This window comes from Eptatretus burgeri, chromosome 15 (assembly GCF_056783735.1).
Source record: "Eptatretus burgeri isolate ZD-2024b chromosome 15, Ebu_testis_v1, whole genome shotgun sequence".
In the NCBI taxonomy this organism is placed as follows: domain Eukaryota; kingdom Metazoa; phylum Chordata; class Myxini; order Myxiniformes; family Myxinidae; genus Eptatretus; species Eptatretus burgeri.
Window position 1 is genome coordinate 20,741,711 of NC_140975.1, and position 23,472 is coordinate 20,765,182.

The window sequence follows — 23,472 nt, forward strand, 5'->3', positions numbered from 1 at the left end:
AGTTATCGGCGCTGCATTTTAGATAACCAAGTATTATTGTTCCAGAACCAATGGACTTTATAATTTTGTATAAACAGGAAAACCTGGCCGTCCGCGGTGGTTACGTTCCTGTGAACCTCCGTAAATGGTGAAATCGTGAACAGCGAACACTTTATAGTACACAAGTCAATGAGATACGTTCCAGCCAACCCCCAAAATTTAAGTCCATTAGTAAATTTTAAAAACAAGACATTTCATAGAAAAATAAGAGCAATTGAGTATAATGAGATCAAATAAGTGACACTTACCATCAATAAGAAGGCTTTTCTTCTTAGAGTACCTGTACAGTGTACAGTATTGTGATGATGTTGTTGTTGAGTAGCCCTGGTCAGTTCTGCTTGAACAGGCCCACGACATGGAGATAGCTGATTGATCTCCCAGGAGCGACCGACAGATGCTTCACATCTATTATGTTGTGCTCTTACCTTTGTGGAGGCAAGACCGCTCAGTCTTCCATAATGTTTATGTTGTGTGTGGAGCGGCCTGGCAGAGGTTGCAGCTGTCATCGGTGGCATTCTGATAGGCAAGCAGGGGGGGGGATCACTTTTTCCATGGGTACACATAAATATTGGTGCAGAGAGAGAGAAAGGGTGTCTGAAAGAGCGCGGAAATGCAAAATCACAGACCATGAACGCACATGCACGGCGAGGTTTTACTGTATATGAAAACAAGATCCAATGACATATCTCACCTGCAATTAGAGGGAATAACCAATCAGCTCTCACCTACCTGATCAATTCCTTCAGTTGGCTATGATTATAAATGAATTGACTCCTCCCATGCTCTTCTCGTGAAGAAAGCTGCATAAAGCAACCATGAAAGCTACACAGGGTAAGCCCTTTGCTGTTTCAAACTCTACCTGAGTTCCTCTACAGCTGCAAAACATTCAAAAAGTGGCATCGATATATTTTATTATAATGGAGCAAATGTAGATGGTTATGCATATTTGTGAACAAAATATCTTCAAATTTTCTTTCACAAATTTGCCATTTTGTTCATATATATATATATGTATAATATATTCAGCTAACCAAAACAAGCACATTTGTGACTCACCTGTATTCATCAACGCTAATTTTTTTTTGTTACTTTGACTTGATTAATCGAGATCGAGATATGGGCAAAAGAAAAATATACGCCGTAAAAACCTGGCTAGAAGTCCAAGGGAAGCGGTGTATTTGAGCCATGTCTACTCTGTAAGGCTGGCAGTTCGAATTTCCCGTCCAGTTTTTGCCATCCAGCTCTAACTGATACCATCCTGCCCCCAACCTCCTCCACCATTCCCCCATCCCCCCATAACCCCCGATCCACCAACACCTCACTCCCCCCCCCCTTTCCTCACTCCCGGAGAATGCAGGCATGGTCAAAGATACCTATGCCTCAGCAGCGATGTGTGGTGAGGTGTATGAAGCGCACCGATGCACACAAGTATGTATAAAACAGATGGCTGTGTATTCATTTGTTCGTGGTTTATGCTGATTGGCTGTGTGAGGCTAGGTGCAATGCGATTGGCTCCTGGCAAGATTATTTAGGCCAGGAGGTCCGATTGTCACTTATGGAATCAGATTTTGAATATCAGCTTTTAATAAGCTTGTATGATACAATAGTTACAATAGTTTCACTATGGAAACTATTGTATCATACAAGCTTATTAAAAGCTGATATTCAAAATCTGATTCCATAAGTGACAATCGGACCTCATGGCCTAAATAATTGTCAAGATCTCGAGTTGTAAGAGTATAATTTACTCTAAGGAAAAAATTTAGGAAAAAGCAAGTTTTTTTTTCTTACCCAATATAATTAAATATAGCTTCCACAGAACATGAGGGCTTGGCTCCAAAAAATATTTTTTTCACTTTTTTATCCCCCGCCGCATGGCGGAAGGGGGATATTGTTAAAGGTAATTATCATACACCTTGTTTCATATTACACTGTCCAGGTACACCAGTAGTAATCCTTCCTGTTGGATTGGGATTTACAGCATGGCTACAAAGTCCCGATACACGCAGTTAGAATTTAGTTAGAATTTATCTGGATGCTTCCCTCCATCCTCCGCACAAATTTGATTTTTTTTTTCTCCATGTTCTTTTGGACATCTTCTTTCATGTTGGGGCTTGGAGGTCATAAAAGCAGTCCCTGACATGTCTCGAGGTCTTCAACTGTCACGAATGAGCTATCCTGCAACAAGATGGTGCACCAGCACATTATGCTCACGGAGTTAGAGAATATTTCGACGACGAATTCAGTGGATGACGGATTGGATGTGGATCTGAGATAGTGTAGCCTCCTCGAAGACCGGACTGAATAACATGTGACAACTCGCTTTGGGGCATTGTGAAAGAGGAAATTTCTCATCTCCGCCAAACAACAGTTGAAGACCTGCTCTGAGATTCCTAAGAACTCCTGCGACTTCCTTCCCCTCTCCGTCTTTACGCCCTCAGGCCCATGCATCATTGATAACATGCCGCACTGTTCCCCCTTCACTTACCATTGGGTGCTGGCTCACTCTGTTGGCAGGGTAAACCCTTCTGTGACCCTTCAACTCCTGCTCTGCTAGCCTCAAGGCCTAGCGAATACTAAAAAGACATTTAGACAGATTTACAGAGGTAAGGATATTGAAAATGGGGGTCAGGGGGTTGAGATTTTCAGACACATACATTCGGAGGGGAGACGTCATCTATCAATTACAGAAGCGATGCATGTCTAATATCACAATTAATTATGTCACGCCTATGCAATTACATATATTGAGGATATAACTGAATTATACCAAACAGAGTTAATCCTGAGGAGACATTTCCACAACAGTATCATATTTTATTTTTTTTTGAAATAGAATTGAAGTTTTAACAACACCTTTTGTGGGTCAACTTTTTTTTTTTTGAACACCCTCTACTTGAACATGATTTTTGTCTTCCTCATGTTCATTCATCGGCTAATCCTCAGCTCCCCAAATTGAGCTCTTACATCATGATTTTCAGTTTTTTCAGTGTTGTTTGAAATGAAATTGCCATCCTTTTTTTTTTTTTCATTTTCTTTTTAAATACAAGATCTAAGGCTCATAATGGAGCTGCCATTCACCCATCACACACACACACACACACACACACACACACACACACACACACACACACACACACACACACACACACACACACACACGAACATTATACAAACGAGACACAACAAAGGACTTTTCGACAAGACAATCACAGCCACTGAGTTGGGGGGAATTGCCGCCACTTCCCAGGAAACTGAGTACCAGTGATGTTACAACAATGGCGTCACCTTTCTTACTGCACTCAGTGGGACATTTCTTAAGTATGAATTTCCTTCTCCCCATCGATGCCAACCTATGGGGATTGTCCATGCTCTTCTCCTTTTGAATGTTGAATGTCAAGCAAGGAAGCAGCATGCCCCTTTTTAAAAAGTCTTTGTTATGACTCAGCTGGGGTTTGAACCACCGACCTCCCAGACAAGGAGCAGACGCTCTAACATTTATACCACCAAGCTACGGATCAAAGGTGGTTGACCTTTTATCCGTTCACACTTATTCCCATATTTTCCCAGCTTAGCTCCTCGGCATGTGGAAAACAATTTTGGGGATATTGCGTCGCTTTGTCTGACACCCCTTTTGATAATAATCATGCCACAACTTTCAAGCAGTTTCAAGTTCGCTGTCCCACCAATAGTATATTTTGCTTAATATGTTGATTTCGTGAAGATGATGCTTAGGTGATATCAAACTTGTATGAAGACATTTTTGTGATAGTTAAATTCGAACAATTAGGGCAGTTTATATTCTCCTGACTTTTTCTCGAAGCCGATTTATTGTTTGATGATGATACATTGTTGAATATCCACTTCTAAAACATGCTCACTCCCATGGTTGGTTGTTGGCCAGATCAATCCTGAATCTATTATGGATAAGTAAAACGTTCATGAACAATTTATGAATACTAGTCAATACCCACTCCCACTGGGAGAGAGCGGATTTGTTTTCAGAATTGGCATCGTTTCCCACCCTCAATTCTCCCTCTCTCAGCCAGGCATCAGTGGTTCAACCACTTGCACTATTCCACGTATACTGGCAAAAATAGCAATTTGTTTCCCCCACACTCACCTGGGGGGGGGCAGGGGTGGGGGGAGGGAGAGATTTATTTAATTTTCATGGCCTGACTCTGGGCACTCCAAATAACAATGTAAAATTTGGTGGAGATTGGCCAATCCATTTAGGATTCCATAGGGAACGGACATACAGATCCACAGACAGCGAATTGCCTTATTTTAGTTAAATTGAAGAACAGGCCAATGAGATGACAATTCTTCGGGTCCATCTTGTTACCTTTTTGGTGCATTATTACCAGCTCTGAATTTTTCACAGTTTGTGAGAATTTTCATCTTCCATGCAATTTGGAAATCCATCCATCCATCCATTGGGCCCATATCTCAAAAGATTGTGGACAGATTTGGATGAAAATTGATGGACAGGTTGGGTATGTGACATGGAAGAATTGATTCAATCTTGGTGAAGATCCAAATCCAGATATCCATCCATCCATTGGGACCATACTCTGTGCAGAGCATTGGCGCTGCCTAATCAGTCTCCTTGGCTATTGGACACAATCCTGGACGGGTCGCAACTCCAACACAGGATACCAGCAAGCTGGCACTCATTTTCCCGACCTCAGAAGGATGACAGGCAGAGTCAACCTAACCCCACCTGGCATTAATTCAACAGCCAAGTGGGATTTGAACTCGGGATCCTAGGATCCCAAGCCCACCACCTTCACCATTAAGCCAACACCAGGCATAATTTGGAAATGGTTTTGCAAAATTAGCCACTTTCAGTTAATTGTCAGGCCTGGCCAGCAACTTCATGAAACACTTGGGACAAAAATGGTTCTCTATTGACCTCACAAGGCGGTGGGATTAATTGAGACCGTTAAATACAATAGTAGTAGTAGTAGTAGTAGTAGTAGTAGTAGTAGTAGTAGTAGTAGTAGTAGTAGTAGTAGATTGGTATAAGTGTGAGTTTTAAATATGGCTCGAACACCGGCTCACAGTGGCCACTTGTTGGTTTGTAGTCTCTTACCACCATAGCATACCAATGAGCACCTCTCCTAGAAGAAAGAGCACTCCATGTTGGCCTCAAAAGGCTGTGTGCACAAGAATGGAAAAATGTGGCCTCGAAATGCTTCTGGGGTCTGTGACGGCTCTGATTTTGGATGTTTTTTTCCCCTCATTTCAAAAAAACTTTTTTTGTGCACAATATTGAGACTCGTCGAATCGTTAATTATCACTTTTCCTTGTCATCACTTTTCAATTGTTCATTAAATAACTCAGAATATATCAGATTGAGAATGTCATGGCACTCCCCTCCCCTCACAATGCCTTACCTTGCCCTCCTCCCTTTTTTCGGTAACATTGTGTGGGGTGTGAAACATGGTATGTTTGCCGTGGGTGTAAACTGATAAAGATTGAGGGAAATAGGAGGTTAAAGGTAAATGAGGTAATTTTTAATCGATAATAAAAAGGTGGTTTATTCCGACATCCTTTCACGACGAGGACCAGTGATGTGGGTATGCAGTGGTATTGTTTTGACTTTTCTTGTTTATATCACGATAAATGGAACGTAGCAACGTAGCATAAGCTACATGCAGTTATTGATGGGTTTGAACAATTTCAATCATTCTGTAATTCTATGAATTTTCTCCTGGAAAAGAGTTCATGCCTCAGGTACGCGATTTGAGCTGAACTTGGAGTGGAGCTGTTTTTAGGGGATCGGTGGGCAAGGTGCTGGGTTGGTGGTAAGGAGGTGGGGGGGATTTTTGTAGTATCTACGAACCGTTTTTATCCAGAATGCATACAATGCTCAAAAACACCATTAGCAAATTATGTTTCCTGTTGAGGGATGCAGGAAAGGACAAGTTCAGACAAGTAAAGCAAGGTTTCAATAAATTAATTGCTTTATTTAAAAAAAATCCTTTCTCTGGATTGTTATTGATTACACACAAGGAACTTTGGCACAGGAGTAGGCCATTCGACCCATGCACTAAACTAGACCCAGAAACCATCATCCGTCCACACATAAGCTACCGACATGTCCCACCAATATCCCGATACCCTTTTATCCCCAATGCATCTATGTACCTATCTAATCCCAATTTAAACCTATTTACTCTTTCTGCTGCCACTTCCTTTCTCGGAACACAATTCCATGTATTAACCACTCTCGCCCGAAAGACTCCGAGCTCAAGACTGTCCGAAGTTTCATCTTTGCCACCAAGCCATGGCCCCTGGTCCTATCACTGTCCATTCTGCTGAAAAATTCCTCTTCATCTATCTTATCCACACCTTTCATTGTCTTAAACCTCTCTATCAGATTCCCTCGTAATCGCTTCCTTTCTGATGTACAAAGTCCTGTCTCCTTCAGCCGCCACTCATAGCTTAGTCCTGCTAGGCCCGAAATCAGTGTTCCTCAATATCACTAGGCTGTACCCTCTCTATGGTAGCTATACCCTTCGTCAGATGTGGTAACCAAAACTGCAAACAGTATTCTAGAGGAATAGGCCTCACTAAGTTTCTGTACACTGTAAATACTACAGCCTGGTGTTGGCTTAGTGGTTAGGGTGGTGGCTTGGGATCCCAGGGTCCTGAGTTCAAGCCCCGTTGGCTGCTGAATTAACACCAGGGGGTTGACTCAGCCTGTCATCCATCTGAGGTCGGCGAAGTGAGTACCAGTGTACTGGTCCCGGTTTATGCCCCGGTTAGAATAGGTGTACCATATCCCTGTGTGTCGTAAGAGGTGACCAGGGTTGGTGTCAGGAAGGGCATCCGGCCATAAAACATTGCCTCAAGAAAAAGCCTAACCCCTGCACAGCAGGGAAAAATGGCTGTAAAAACACTGTAAATACTACCTCCTTTCATCTATAATTTATCCCATTAAAATTACAACCTTAAATCCTGTTAGCTTTACCGATGAAGTTGCCTGGCACTATGCTTTCTGCTTAACTCCCCCGTATCTATTACCACCCTCAGATCCTTCTCCTGTGATCCTCAGATTCTAACACGCTCCAAGATTGTCCATTGCATCCTGTAATCTCGATTTTCATTATTCTTACCCATCACCAGCCCCTGACATTTCTTTATGTTAAACTGCGTCTGCCAATTTTTTGGCCAATCTATAAAAGGATCTCAACTTTCCTGCATCTGATCACTACCTTCTCTGCGATCTACCTTACCTCCGAGCTTTGTGTCGTCTGTAAATTTATAAAGCTTACTCTTCGCCCCACGATCCAAATAATTGATATAAATTATCAATAACAAGAAAAAGAGCAATCAGAGATTGCAGACCCTCGCTAGGACTGCTTTTGTGTGATGTTTGTGTACTGGTGTGTTACATAATTAAAAAGAGACATAATTAGAACTGCCACTTTATAACTGCAGGCAGTGATGACCGGGCACCAAGACGTCCTGCTTTGATGCAACCCCACTTTGACTTGATACCTGACCCTAACCCATGATGATTATTATTTTATTTTATTTTATTTAGAAAGGGATGAAAATAAATTCAATTCAAATCAAATCAAATGGAAGACCAAATAGGTGCAGTCCTGCATTGGAGTAATCAGAAGGAACCCAAACAATCAAAAAGAGAAGATGAAGTCATGAGGAGGAACTTGGATAGGATTCCCATTTCAGCTGCTACTCCTCTACTTTCAAACCCATCCAGGCACAACCAAGTGAGCTTTATTCAAAAAGAAATTTCAAAAAAGAACCCAGATCAAAAAAATCAAGTAATTCTGGCTGCCAGACCATGTGTCCAATCAAGTTAAAATTTAAAATATGTATTCCCCATCACTACTAGATGATAATTATGAAGTTTCATTTCAATTCATTAAGCGGTTCCAGAGAAAACATTATTTAATATTTTTCTTCAATCCAATATGTGACCTATCAATTATTCCTTAACAAACTAGCACAGTGTACACCCATGGCTTGGGTAACATTTGTGTGAAGTTTCCCCTCGATTTGTCCAGCCATTCTGAAGAAGAAGTTTTTTTAAATGGGTTTTACGTTAAATCCAATATGGCTACCAAACCATGTGACCTATGATGTCATATGTGTGAATCTTTCTTTTGTTCCTCATGGATAGGCGGTAATACGTGTAAACTTTCACCTCGATCTGTTCAGCCACTTCAGAGAAGAAATTTTTTGAAGGTTAAAAAACAATAACATCGCTCCCAAATCACGTAACCGATGCCGTCATCAAAATTTTTTCTGTCGACCAATTTATCCCAAGATGACCCTCAAAAATTTTCATACTGATCAGATTTAGCATTCTACATATGCAATTATGACGTCATAACCAAGACACCTATGACATCAAAAAATAAATCATACTCATTCCCCGTACTTGCCGTATGCCAAGTTTCAATTTTTTTCCTTTGTGCTGTTTCAGAGCCACTGAGGTCCAAAGTTTTTCCGTTTTTCCTACATGGCTGCCACGTCACGTGACCTACGACGTGATAATTATGATGAAATCATTCTGCATGAGTAGTCGCACCAACGGTGAAAATTTCGTCTCAATCCGACAAGCGGTTGCGGAGAAAAACACGAAAGTTCTGTACAGACAGACAGACAGACAAACAGACAAATGGACCCAAATGCAATACCCTCTCCTTCAGCGAGGGTAATAATGGTCCGAGTACTGATCCCCCCTAAGTACCCCACTACTTACATCCTCCCAGCAAGACATCCTCCCACTCACAGCCACTCTTTGCTTCCTCTCACTAAGCCAGTTAGTTACTTGACCAGCCACTCCACAAAACCCTCACTTTAGCTAACAACCTCCAACATGGTACCACATCAAATGTATTCTGGAAATCCAGATATACTCCATCCACTGCACTTCCTTCATCTACCCAATCAGAAACTCCTTCCTATAACTCCAATAAATTTGATAAACAAGACCTACCTTTGGTAAACCCATGGTGACTGCCTTTAATTAGTTTGTATTTGTAGAAATGGTTCCTCATCTGGTCCCTAATTAATATCTTTCATCACCTTCCCCACAACTTAAGTCAAACTAACAGGTCTATAGTTCCCCAATTCTTCTCTGGATCGTTTATTAAACTAGAGAGTTCATAGAACACGATACCCCACGCAGTGTTTCGGTATATACAGGAGGACCTTGCCGTTCCCATGGGGTTACATTCTTTAAAATCCTCGTGAAACGCAAATCTGCAAACTTAGGGGGTAATGGGAAAAATGGGGTTCGGGACTTCAACTTTGAAATTTGTCCAAACTGTACCCTATATTAATATGTTTGTGCATTGTTTTTGTGCTGTTTATTTTCATGAGTAAAAGTTATTGAGAACATAAAATAAAGTTTATTTTATCGAGTTATTGTTGTTATGCCTTGTGTTGGCTGGTTAGGGTGGTTAGTGGTTAGGGTGGTGGGCTTGGGATCCGTGGGTCCTGAGTTCAAATCCCGCTCAGCTGTTGAATTAATACCAGGTGGGGTTAACTTGGCCTGTCATCCTTCCGAGGTTGGAAAATTGAGTACCAGCTTGCTGGTATCCTGTGTTTGAGTAGTGACCTGTCCACGATTGTGTCCAATAGCCAAGGAGACTGCTTAGGCAGCGTCAATGCTTTGCAAACAGAATGGTCCCGATGGATGGATTATTATTATTTTGTATGCAGCCTGTTCTGCTGGTTGCATCATTGTTGGGAACATGGCTGTGCCGTTGATGCAGTGCCCTCTATTTCCAGTAAGCTGGCACTCATTTTGCTGACCTTGTAAGGATGACAGGCTGAGTCAACCCCACCTGGTGTTGTTTAACAGCATGACAGGTGGCTGAAACTCAAGAACCCTGAGATCTTAATCAAGTCAATTTAACCATTAAGCCAACACCAGGCTTATTTTCCTGCATGAAGAACATAAAATAAAGTTTATTTTCTTGAGTTATTAAGATCATGAAACTTACCTTTAATAATAGTGATAAAAGTGATCCAATAATGTGATCACAATGTTGATGAATATGGTGACGATAAAGATGAGTTGATGGAGATGATCAGTACATATCCATAATGGCCGCCTCCTCTTTCCCTCGGAAAACATGCCATACCCTTTAATGCTCTCGATCGATATATTTTTAATTTAGGTAAAGGTTTAAAGAGGTTTAAAAGTGTATAAGTAAAACAATTCTGGGTTTTACTGCCATTTTCCCAGTGTCTAATACATCACCCTATCAAACACGTTACATTAGTTATTCGTCCCTGTCATATGTGTGCATTATAACATCCTTAAAAACAGTAAGTTTCCTGTTTGGAATGGTGTTTCAATTTTGTTTGACTTCCAGGCAAGCAGAGAGGATTTTTTTTTTATCTCACTCCGCACTGCACATGTACGGTCAGGATGAATTCAGAGACAAAATTCGGTAAAACGAAACACTCGTCTTCATATTCATGTTCCGAATCGAGTTCAGAATATAACATTTGATTCAAACAAGTTGTTCCTCGATCATAAACTGATGACAGACGGACAGACATGGACCAATTGCTTAACCCCGTTTTTCGATTCACGTGCGTGGGGAGATAACGGTGTTACATTTGCTGCTCTCCAATCCTCCGGTACCTGTCTTGACTCCAACGAGGTGTTAGAGATATCCGTTAACGTCCCGCATATCTGCTCTGCTTCCTCCCTCAATAATACTCTGAGATGCATATTATCTAGCCCCGGAGCTTTATCATCCCTTAATTTTAAACTAATTGTGACCATTACAGGTTGAATATAGAAAATGATTTTTTTTCCATCCTCTGTTCAATGTACATGTTTGCTTCAACGATACTTTGGTATGAAATCTCTTTTATGATTCAAAGTGAACAGGACAGTAAAGTGACCTGATATGTAATCTCCATATTTTAGAAAGCCAACATGTAGCCAAATAGAATTGTGGTTAATTAAATAATTAAATTGGTGGGTTGGGGGAGACGACATGCCCATCGATATGCTGTCTTAATGTGCACCAGCAGTAATGTCATAACAGGAGAACTTTTCCTATCTTTTTCTCAGATTCAAACAATGTCTTGTATTAATGAACGCAAACACAAGGCAACATGGCCCAGCAATTAATCAGATGCATGAAAGGTTTAATTAGATATTGTGGAGAGGCATTTTGCCGTGATTTGCGCAAAAGGAATCGATTTTCACGCATCAACATAATCTGTTAATAGATGTTCAGAGCTGTGCACCTCTGCCATGGTTTAGGCATCACAGCAGCCTTTTCAAAATGTATCTCAATAAATATATAAAACCTCCACACAAAAGTAATATTGACATGTGAGGCAGTCTCGAACCTCGAAAGAGCGTCAGTCGGTGTGAATAGCTGTCGTTGCTGACTGTCAGTGCTGATGGGCCCAGCAAGGTGAACAGACTCATTAGCTATCACAAGGATATAGCCATGTAGGTGTGACTCCACTTTATCTCCTGCTATATCGGCAAATCTTAACTCGTGATGCGAAAATGGTAATAATTATTTCTAATAATTAGAATTATTTTCATTCAAACAGAAATTACATTAGATGATGGAACGGTATGTTTTTGCCATTTGGAGGAAGTGAGATTTGACCTGTATTTCTCTTGTTACTATGAAAATTGCCATGACACAACATCGTCTGCCTAATGGAGAATCCATAACATCAACCACACTCAGTGCGGAGCAGCAGGAGGAATCTTTGGTCCATCATCGATGATCTCTCAACACAAATACCATTTGCTTATGACCTCTGCCTTCTCAAAACCCTTCCATCTACTTCCTAAAAAAACCGCTTGAAGAGGTTGTCACTCAAACTTTTGGGCCGTCACCATCATCCATGATCTTTCGTGGGCAGCTGATATTTACAAGGTGGCTTCCAAAGCCAGCTGCCGACTGGGCATCCTTTGTCGTGCAAAGTCTTTCCTTGGCCGATGTGAAATTTTGACAACCTACAAGGGTTTCGTTCATAGCTTGATGGAGTCCTGCTCTCCCCTTTGGGCTCACACCTTTGCCTCACACCTTGCCCTTCTTGATGCCATGGAAAGTGAGGCTCTCAAAATCATTGGGATCTCCCATGACAAAGCTGAGTGACTAGGCTTGTTACTCTCACATCGTAGACTGGTTGGTGGCCTCTCTGTATTGTATTTTACCACCTCCTTTTTGGTCTTGCACCCTCTGTCCTCTCTTGGTTCCTCCCAGGAATCTGCAGGACACACACGGTCTGCCAGGAACCCTCTTCTTGTTAATTGCCCAAAATCCAGACTCTCTGCTCATCTCCACTCATTTGGTTCCTCTTTTCTCTCACCTGTATAACCAACTTCCCTCATCTGTCCAGTCCCATTCCTCCCTCCAGGGCTTCAATACAGCTGTTCACCACTACCTTCGGATACCCCTCTCCATACTCATGATCTCTTCCACCCCAAATGACACCCTTTTCCAGCTTATTGTGATTTACCCCCCTCTCTTCCTCACCTTTTCGAGTCCTTTTATGTTTCATCCCCACTTTCCCCTTCCTCTTCTTGCGGTGTTTCATTCAGCTTGTGTGCAGCCTGTTAACCCACATGTGTCCTCCCCCTCTCCTTAATCTCACTCTCACTTCTATTGTGCTGTTGATAGTGGTTCCCCCCTTTCCATTTTGTTCCCTTCCATTCTGCTCAAGCTCTTCCACGAGCCTCGATCATGTATAGCAATTGTTTTTTTTTAATTGGTCTTGTTTTTGTGTACGGACGGGTCAAGCTTGATTGGACTTTTTAGGATGGAACATTTGTGCAGCATGATATTGTCTATCCTGAGCAAGTCATACAGGAGTGGGAATGCTTGTCAAAGCATTATTGGTAAAACCAAGTTCTAATGTGTCCATCATAGTCACCTGCACTGTGGAGCAGAGATGCATCATGAAGTTCCTTGTGAAGGAGCAGTTTGTTAGAGTTAGTACAAGGAACTAAAGTTACAGAGGACCTTATGTTTGACTGAAAAGCAAATTGTGTGGCACATTGTAAGAGAGCTCCAGGAACCCAGAGAGTGTGCTTTATTGAAGAAGATTGTGTTTGTTGATTAAACCTGGGCCCATCATTTCACACCAGCTTCAGTGAGCATATCAGACTGCAGTGGAGACTTCTTGTTCCTGACCACCAAAGAAATGTGAGGATCAGCCATCACCATGAAATATTATGGCGATCGTATTTTGGGGCCTTAATGGTTTAATCTGTGTGTTTTGAAGGTGGGAAAACTATCGATGCACAGTTTTATAATAACTTGTTACGCAATGAAGTAAGACAAGCAATACACAGACTATGGCCAGGGAAGCTGGGTCAGGACATGATTGCCTTCACAATAATGCTCGTCCTCACCTGTCAAATGCGACCACTTTTACTCGAACAGAGATGCGTTTAGAAGTTCTAAATCGTTACCTGTGCAGACCAGAACCTGGTGCAGACCTGACTTGTCACCTTGTGACTTTCATTTCTTTGGACAACTCAAACAACATCTGGGTCATATTAAGTTTATGCATTATGAAGACATCAAAGCACTACGTGTCCAGAAATTGCTGTGCACCTGTCACGAAAATATTATCTGTAGTTGGTATCAGAGTGTTGCCACATACTGTACATGGGGGAAGGTGTGTATGGGTGGAGGGAGTACCTTGAGAATTCGGTGATGTTTCATCAGCATCACTGTAAAGTGTAAAGGATGGCATTGAGGTATGCACACTCCCCTCCAAGCAATCTAGCCTGGGTTTGAATCCTGACCCAGTTATAAACTGTCATCCCAGTTTTTCATTGGCAGGGTGATTCATCAATGTGTGTGGGTGATTCATCAATGTGTGTGGGTGATTCATCAATGTGTGTGTCATCCCTCGGATGGACGTTAAACTGGGGTCCTGTCTGCCAGCATTCGTTGGTGGATGTTAAAGATCCCATGGTGTCCTTCCCGAAACTAGGGTAGCTCTCACCGGCACCCTGAACAAATTCCAAATTCTTGCCCTAACCAGCAGAGGGCATTGCATCAGTGACACAGTCATTCCCTCATCCATTGATACTACCCCAGAGTCTTGTGCTGCATATGAACAAGGAAGAAGCGCGTCCCTGTACTTTTAGATTTTCGAGAACAAAAGGTCCATGTCAACCTTGAACGATCCTCACATTGATATAAATTGCATTTACCATTTTAAGAATTTCAGTAATATCCTTTAATGTTCCCCTCTCCCATACAGATCTCGATATGGTGTCCTGAACAGTCGATCTAATGTTTCATTACGTTTCTTCTTGTCGCTCTCTTTTACTCCATGATCTATCCTGTAGTCTCCCCAGAGGCCGTGGGCTTCCTCTCTGCCGTCGGGCTTTTCGTGATCCTACTGGTTATCCTCTTCCTCTTCATAAACAAGAAGCTGTGCTTTGAGAGTGTCGGCGGACTACCTTGTCTTGAGGCACAACTCAGGAGAGACAAGAGAGCACTTCATGATGAGCTGGGTGAGCATTGTTTTCATTCAGACAATGAATATGCATGACTGACTCACTCACCTCCACTGCATGCAGTCAAAACCAAGCACAACAACTTTCCAAATGAAAGACACAACCAAATAGTAAAACTGCTGAGCAGGAAAGACTCGGGTCGGATGTTTCATCCACCGAGTGGTCTTTCATCGCTTGTCAAGCATTGAGTATCCTCCCAAATGGAAGGGGGCATCATCTCACCTCAATATGCAGACTGTGAGACCTAACGTCATTTTCATCAGCTCATCGATCACCTTCTCGGTAAATGATAGTATCTTGGTAACGGATAAAACACCTTCTCAGTTCAAAACTGAAGGGATCACAAATTTGTACAGCTGCCCAGGAGGCAAGGCTGACATCTGACGGATTTCACTATCCAGGACCATGTACCACGTGATGACCGCTTTGTGGTTGAAACTTTGGACCTGAGCCTTGCCTGCTATTACTCTACGAGTCGGCAATGGCTTCATTTTTGAGTGAATCTTCCAAACTATAACTAAATTATATTAATTAGAATATTCACAATAATATTTTTTATTTGCACTTCCTCTACCTTTACCAGCACAGCAATGTGGTGAAAGTATTGTTTGCACTTTGAGGTAAAAGCATGAAACTTGCAGTTGTAGTAGCCACTAATGTACTGATCAATATATGATTAAACACCTGATTTCAAAGATCACAGTCAAATCCAAGATGGCTACCAACATCACAGTCAAATTCAAGATGGCTACCAACATCACAGTCAAATTCAAGATGGCTACCAACATCACAGTCAAATTCAAGATGGCTACCAACATCACAGTCAAATTCAAGATGGCTACCAACATCACAGTCAAATCCAAGATGGCTACCAACATCACAGTCAAATTCAAGATGGCTACCAACATCACAGTCAAATTCAAGATGGCTACCAACATCACAGTCAAATTCAAGATGGCTACCAACATCACAGTCAAATCCAAGATGGCTACCAACATCACAGTCAAATCCAAGATGGCTACCAACATCACAGTCAAATTCAAGATGGCTACCAACATCACAGTCAAATTCAAGATGGCTACCAACATCACAGTCAAATCCAAGATGGCTACCAACATCACAGTCAAATTCAAGATGGCTACCAACATCACAGTCAAATTCAAGATGGCTACCAACATCACAGTCAAATCCAAGATGGCTACCAACATCACAGTCAAATTCAAGATGGCTACCAACATCACAGTCAAATTCAAGATGGCTCCCAACATCACAGTCAAATCCAACTGACCACAGGCTTGTTGTAGCAACTCTAAAGCTGCACCTTAAATCCTGGAGAATGGTACCATCCCAGCCTAGGCTGGATGTTGGTAAGCTCAGGGATGAGAGTAGCTGAGGAGTTTGTGAACAGGCTGAGTGGACACTTGGGGGGTCTGGGTGCTTTGGGGGGGGGGGTCCTAAAGAGTTGTGGAGCGCTTTCAAGACCACCGTCCTTGATGTTGCCGGTGGATGTCTTGGAACTCACCGCAGGGCAAAGAAGAATTTTGTCTCTCAAGGGACACTGGATACCATTGACCAGAGTCGCAGGGCCAGGCTGAATGGCAGAGCTGAGCTGTTCAGGGAGCTGAGGCGTAAAACTGTACGTGCACTGAGGGTGGACAAGGAGGCTTATATGCGAGGAATCTGTGAGGGGGTAGAGCATCACCTGTGGACAGGTGATTCTCGTCCCGCTTACAGGGGAATTCGCGCATTGCGTTCATCCAAGCCCATCCCTCGGAGCACTGCAGTTAGAGCAGAGAGTGGTAGGCGCTTGACAGAGGAGTCTGAAGTGAAGGCCCGCTGGGCCGGTTACTTTGAGCGGTTGTACCAGGCTGATCCCCCAGCTGTCGAATTGGACATCAAGGGTGTTACAATCCCTGTTGCTGACCCTCGATTCGACTGTGGTCCACCTTCGCTTGTGGAAACACGGGCTGCGGTGAACCAGTTGAAACGGGGCAAAGCTCCAGGGATCTGTGGCATCCATGCTGAACTTCTCAAGGCTGGTGGAAATGCTGCACTCGTGTCGTTGCATGCAGTTTTGTGCTCTGCCTGGAACACAGGTATCATCCCAACTGATTGGAAGAGGGGCCTTGTTGTTTCTCTCTGGAAAGGAAAGGGTGATCGCCAAGACTGCAACAACTACCGAGGGGTGACGCTGCTCTCAGTGCCGGGCAAGGTCTTTGCTCGGATAATTCTGGATGGGGTTCGCCACCATCTGCTTGAGCACCAGCGTCCAGAGCAGTCAGGCTTTACACCAAAGAGGTTAACGATTGACCGTATCCTTGCTCTTCGTGTCCTCACCGAACGCAGACGAGAGTTTCGGCAGGGGCTGCTTGCAGCCTATGTTGATCTCTGTAAAGCGTTCGATTCAGTCAATCGGGATGTCCTCTGGAGGATTCTTGGTCTTCGTGGGGTGCCACCAAAACTGATCGATCTGATCTCTGAACTCTACTCTGGTACTGAGAGTGCTGTGAAGTGTGGTGGTACCATCTCTGACTTATTTCCAGTTGTTACTGGAGTTCGTCAGGGGTGTGTACTGGCCCCGACACTTTTCAGTACTTGTATGGACTGGATTTTAGGGAGGATGTCGGAGAGATCAAGCTGCGGTGCATCGTTTGGGAATGTCAAGATCTCGGACCTTGATTTTGCAGTCATCTTTGCGGAGACTTTAGATATCCTTTTGGGGGCCTCGAGGTGCTGAATGAGGAGTCGGAGCCGCTGGGATTATGGGTTTCTTGCGTCAAAACTAAGATCCAGGCTTTCGGTGACATCTTGGATGCTGCTGTCCTGTCTGTGTCTGTTTGTGGTGAGGATGTTGAGGTCACAGAGAGATTCACTTACCTTGGCAGTGATATTCATGTCTCTGCTGGCTGTGAGTCAGAGGTCAATTGACGTCTGGGTCGGGCCTGGGGAGTCATGGATTCACTGGATCATGGGGTGTGGCGCTGCCGGTAACTGTGCGGGAGGACGAAAGTCCGAGTCTTCAGGTCCTTGGTACTTCCAGTCTTGCTCTATGGATGCGAGACTTGGACTCTGACCAAGGATCTGAGACGGAGACTTAATTCCTTTGGTACCAGGTCTCTTCGGAGAATCCTTCGCTATTGCTGGTCGGATTTTGTGTCCAACGAGCGGTTGCTGAGAGAGACTTGGATGAGATTTGTTACCTGCATAGTCCATAAGCATCAGTTGCGGCTGTATGGACATGTGGCTCGTTTTCCTGACGCTGATCCTGCTCACCAGATTCTCTCAGCGAGGGAGTCTCATGAGTGGTGGAGGCCAGTGGGCTGACCACGTGCCTCGTGGTTGCAGCAGGTTGACCACCATCTCAAGGAGATGGGGATGGGCCTGGCATCTGCCTGGGGGATGGCCAGACGGAGGCCCCTGGAGTACCGGCGGAAAGTGGACGCAGCGACACGCTCTTCTGGCACATGCTCCAATACCTGACCCTGACCATGTCCCACGTGATGACCGATTTGTGGTTGAAATTTTGGACCTGAGCCTTGCCTGCGATTACTCTACGAGTCGGCAATGGCTTCATTTTTGAATGAATCTTCCAAACTATAACTAAATTATATTAAGTAGAATATTCACAATAATATTTTTTTATTTTCACTTCCTCTACCTTTACCAGCACAGCAATGTGGTGAAAGTATTGTGTGCACTTTGAGGTAAAAGCATGAAACTTGCAGTTGTAGTAGCCACTAATGTACTGATCAATATGTGATTAAACACCTCATTTCAAAGATCACAGTCAAATCCAAGATGGCTACCAACATAACAGTCAAATTCAAGACGGCTACCAACATCACAGTCAAATTCAAGACGGCTACCAACATAACAGTCAAATTCAAGACGGCTACCAACATAACAGTCAAATTCAAGATGGCTACCAACATAACAGTCAAATTCAAGAGGGCTACCAACATAACAGTCAAATTCAAGATGGCTACCAACATAACGGTCAAATCCAAGATGGCTAGCAACGTAACAGTCAAATCCAAGATGGCTACCAACATAACAGTCAAATTCAATATGGCTGCCAACATAACAGTCAAATTCAAGATGGCGACCAAAATAACAGTCAAATTCAAGATGGCGACCAAAATAACAGTCAAATCTGTAATGTCCGGAGGGCAGCGGGACTCGGATAGCTGTGAGGATTGTCGAACTCTGTTTATTGACCGTCCGAATGCACACTACTACAGACTACACAACGCCTCAGGCGGCGCGAACACCTATATCCCTTGCAGGCACGTGACCACCCAAAACCACTCCTCCACGCCTCCACAACGCTCCACGCATTGTGCCCTGCCCCCGCAGGCCAGTACACCACAAAATCCAAGATGGCTACCAACGTAATAGTCAATCCAAGACGGCTACCAACATATCAGTCAAATTCAAGATGGCGACCAAGATAACAGTTAAATTCAAGATGGCTACCAACGTAACAGTCAAATCCAAGATGTCTACCAACATAACAGTCAAATCCAAGATGGCTACCAACATAACAGTTAAATTCAAGATGGCTACCAACGTAACAGTCAAATCCAAGACGGCTACCAATGTAACAGTCAAATCCAAGACGGCTACCAACGTAACAGTCAAATCCAAGATGGCGACCAAGATAACAGTCAAATCCAAGATGGCTACCAACATAACGGTCAAATCCAAGATGGCTAGCAACGTAACAGTCAAATCCAAGATGGCTACCAACATAACAGTCAAATTCAAGAGGGCTACCAACATAACAGTCAAATTCAAGATGGCTACCAACATTACGGTCAAATCCAAGATGGCTAGCAACGTAACAGTCAAATCCAAGATGGCTACCAACATAACAGTCAAATTCAAGATGGCTGCCAACATAACAGTCAAAATCAAGATGGCGACCAAAATAACAGTCAAATTCAAGATGGCGACCAAAATAACAGTCAAATCTGTAATGTCCGGAGGGCAGCGGGACTCTGATAGCTGTGAGGATTGTCGAACTCTGTTTATTGACCGTCCGAATGCACACTACTACAGACTACACAACGCCTCAGGCGGCGCGAACACCTATATCCCTTGCAGGCACGTGACCACCCAAAACCACTCCTCCACGCCTCCACAACGCTCCACGCCTCCACAACGCTCCACGCATTGTGCCCTGCCCCCGCAGGCCAGTACACCACAAAATCCAAGATGGCTACCAACGTAACAGTCAATCCAAGACGGCTACCAACATATCAGTCAAATTCAAGATGGCGACCAAGATAACAGTTAAATTCAAGATGGCTACCAACGTAACAGTCAAATCCAAGATGTCTACCAACATAACAGTCAAATCCAAGATGGCTACCAACATAACAGTTAAATTCAAGATGGCTACCAACGTAACAGTCAAATCCAAGATGGCGACCAAGATAACAGTTAAATTCAAGATGGCTACCAACGTAACAGTCAAATTCAAGATGGCGACCAAGATAACAGTTAAATTCAAGATGGCTACCAACGTAACAGTCAAATTCAAGATGGCGACCAAGATAACAGTTAAATTCAAGATGGCTACCAACGTAACAGTCAAATCCAAGATGTCTACCAACATAACAGTCAAATCCAAGATGGCTACCAACATAACAGTTAAATTCAAGATGGCTACCAACGTAACAGTCAAATCCAAGACGGCTACCAATGTAACAGTCAAATCCAAGACGGCTACCAACGTAACAGTCAAATCCAAGATGGCGACCAAGATAACAGTCAAATCCAAGATGGCTACCAACATAACGGTCAAATTCAAGATGGCTAGCAACGTAACAGTCAAATCCAAGATGGCTACCAACATAACAGTCAAATTCAAGATGGCTACCAAAATAACGGTCAAATCCAAGATGGCTACCAAAATAACGGTCAAATCCAAGATGGCTAGCAACATAACAGTCAAATTCAAGATGGCGACCAACAAAAAAGTCAAATCCGACATACATCTTTAAATCCACTCTGAAATCATTATGTTTGGTGTTCAACACGCTATTCTTAGCATAATCATCGTGCTTGGTCTCATAACTGGTTAAAAGTGCTTATTTCTTTGAATTTTACTCAAAACAATCAGCAAATTGAACACTATTGCCAACATTCTAGCCAAATTAACTCCCAAATTGCTAAATTACTTCCTAGGTCACTTGCCATAGAAAATGCAAATCTGCGACCAGAGTATCCCGGTAAGGCTGTTGTGTTGGCCTTGACCACTTGATAGCTATCACATATACCATGAAGTGTAATGATAATATTTGGATCAACCCTTGTTTGTTGTCACCAGATGATGAGAAAAATCTTGGAATGCTTCACCAAAAAAGAAGAGTTTTCTCAAATAGACTCCACCCCGTTGATTGTGATTGGCTGCTATGCGATGATGTCGCACTCATAATTCGTTCCACATTTTATTGTAGAAGGCTACGTTTATGCAGATGTTGAGGTCTATGTTGTATGGTTTTATTTTATGGTCTATTCTGTGAGATAATCAGAGAGTAAAGTGTCAGTGGTGGTGGGTAATGCATGATGATGGGAGTGGTAGTTTACAAATAAACAATGGAGGAAGACAAGCCAATGGCATTTGGAAAAGCAGGTTGAGTAGACTGGAAAATGTGTATTTTATGTCAGAGGGTTACATCAGAAAGTCTTCAACATCCAGCCAACTCCAAACAACGAGACGTCGGTTTTGGATATTAGAGGCCATTCTAGAAACATTGAATGGTTCCAGGAATTCAAATGTCTCCCTGTCGATATTGGTGTTGTCACCCTTAAGAGGAAAGATTAGCACAGACATTTAGAAAGAGAGAGGCTAAATGGCACACATCATGCAGGGATAATTTCAGGAACCTGACATTATAGAGAGTGTACTGGGCCGGTGTATACCCCGGTTAAAATAGGTGTACCATATCCCTGTGTCGTAAGAGGCGACCAGGGTTGCGTCAGGAAGGGCATCCGGCGTAAAACATGTGCCAAATCACTATGCGGATCATACGGATGATCCGCTGTGGCGACCCCTCAAGGGAGCAGCCGAAAGAAGAAGAAGAAGATATATATCGTGGATCATTTAGTTTTAAGGAATAATGGAGGCCCTATTGAGCAGGTTACCTGATTGGTTGTAAGTTAGGTATAAATGTAATATAGTCATAATATCATAATATGATTAAGGAAAAGACATAAATTTACATACTTAAAGATGAAGTGCACGTGCACCACGTGACCTTCACAACCCGTCAACCCTCCATCTTACAAAAGTAATTTTAGAATAAAAATTAATAATGTGTGTTTGCAATCGTGCTTACATTTGAAATTATGCAGATAAAACCTGTTTTTGATGGATGCATCATTTAATAAATAAAACCGTCAACCGTCAAATCTCGCGAGTCGCGAGATTAGTGACGCGAGTCACGAGGGACGAATCACAGAGCACGAGCTCGCAGCAGGAGAAAAGGACGTGGATGATGGATATACGAAAATGGCTCAGAAAAGGAAAAAATGCAAGCGACGAAAATGAAGAAGATGATGAAAGACATGTTGTGGGAGGAGTTGGAGGAGGAGGAGGAAAAGACGATCATGTTGATGAAATACCGACAGAAGCTGGCCAACCTGGCCAAGCCAGCAACGTTATCCCTGCGGCTGTAGCCCTAGCGCAGACAGCCGAGTTTCCACGCTCAGCAGTGGCCTCGGGATCGGGTGTGACTGTCAAGCTGCTTCCCGATGATCTTGGAAGTGAGAGACCGAATCACGTTGTTCTACAGCGGTACCCTGGCCATCTGTTGCAGAACAAGAGTCGCTCGTTTGTGTCCTCGTGGTACCAGACTAATGAATGGCTGGAATACAGTGTGCAGACAGATGCAGCATTCTGCTATCCATGTAGGAAGTTTAACACCGCACGTGGCCCAGTGGACTCTACTTTCACAGTGCGAGGCTACCGGAATTGGAAACATGCCATTGAGAAAGGCAGGGGGTTTCACAAACACGCAACTTCAAAGGAACATTTAACTTGTGTTTTGAGGTGGAAGGAGAATGAGAGGCGCATCGATTGTGGTGAGGAGATTTCCACACTCCTCAATGCTGACCAGTTAAATAGAAACCGGTACTATGTGTCTGCTCTTTTAGATGTTGTGGGATTTCTCGCCGAAAATCAGATACCTTTTAGAGGGAGCCTTGATAATTTTGAGGATATGCCAGACGGGCACAGTGGGCTCTTCCTCTCGCTTTTAAACAACACACTCAAAAAAGACACCTAGCTAGCCGAAATAAAAAAAGCATATCCCACGTAACGCAAGCTGTACTACTCCGGAAATGCAGAATGAACTGATCTGCACATTGAGTAATGTTGTGACAGATGCCATCGTGGAAGAAGTAGGCACATCGTGGTTTGCCATCAAGGTGGATGGGACGAGGGACCCCACTGAATGTGAGAACATATCAATCATCATTCGCTTTGTATCGGCATCAAATGAAGCAACAGAGCGTCTACTCACAATAGCTGCAGCCGACGCTGGAGATGCAAAAACATTGACAGACCTAATAATTGCAGAGCTGACAAAAACAGGACTTGACACGTCAAAAATATTAAGTCAGGTGTACGACGGGGCTTCGGTAATGGCTGGGAAGCACGGTGGGGTGGGAAAGTTGTTGCAAGAGATATTGGAAGGAGAAATCCCCTATGTGTACTGCTTAAATCACCAACTCCATCTGGTAGTTATCCACGCACTGGCAGCAGAGAAAGCTGTCACTGATTTCCTCGAGGTTTGTTGTTGCCTGTACAAATTCTTCAGAAAGCCCACTGTTGCTGCACAGAAAAAAGGTGAGCGGTTAAAACGACTTCTTGATCAAAGGTGGACGGGACATTTAGCCACCGTGTCTGT

General features: G+C 43.2%; 1 protein-coding gene across 7 annotated transcripts in view; it reads left to right on the forward strand.

Moving 5' to 3' along the window:
* The window catches only part of LOC147011697 (synaptotagmin-14-like), a 248,794-nt gene that overhangs the window by 68,078 nt on the left and 157,244 nt on the right, over window positions 1-23,472 (forward strand). For 5 of the 7 annotated variants that reach the window (XM_085856244.1, XM_085856249.1, XM_085856248.1 and 2 more), the window contains exon 2: window positions 14,384-14,551. The exons of 1 other annotated variant lie outside the window; for it this stretch is intronic. Coding sequence is in view for 1 of the 6 variants with exons in the window: in XM_085856250.1 (XP_085712376.1) it covers window positions 1,458-1,467; window positions 14,384-14,551 (178 nt within the window). In the remaining 5 variants the exon portion in view is untranslated. Of the gene's footprint in view, window positions 1-1,442; window positions 1,468-14,383; window positions 14,552-23,472 lie in introns of those variants that run through there. One more of the 7 variants, XM_085856250.1, reaches the window with a different exon arrangement.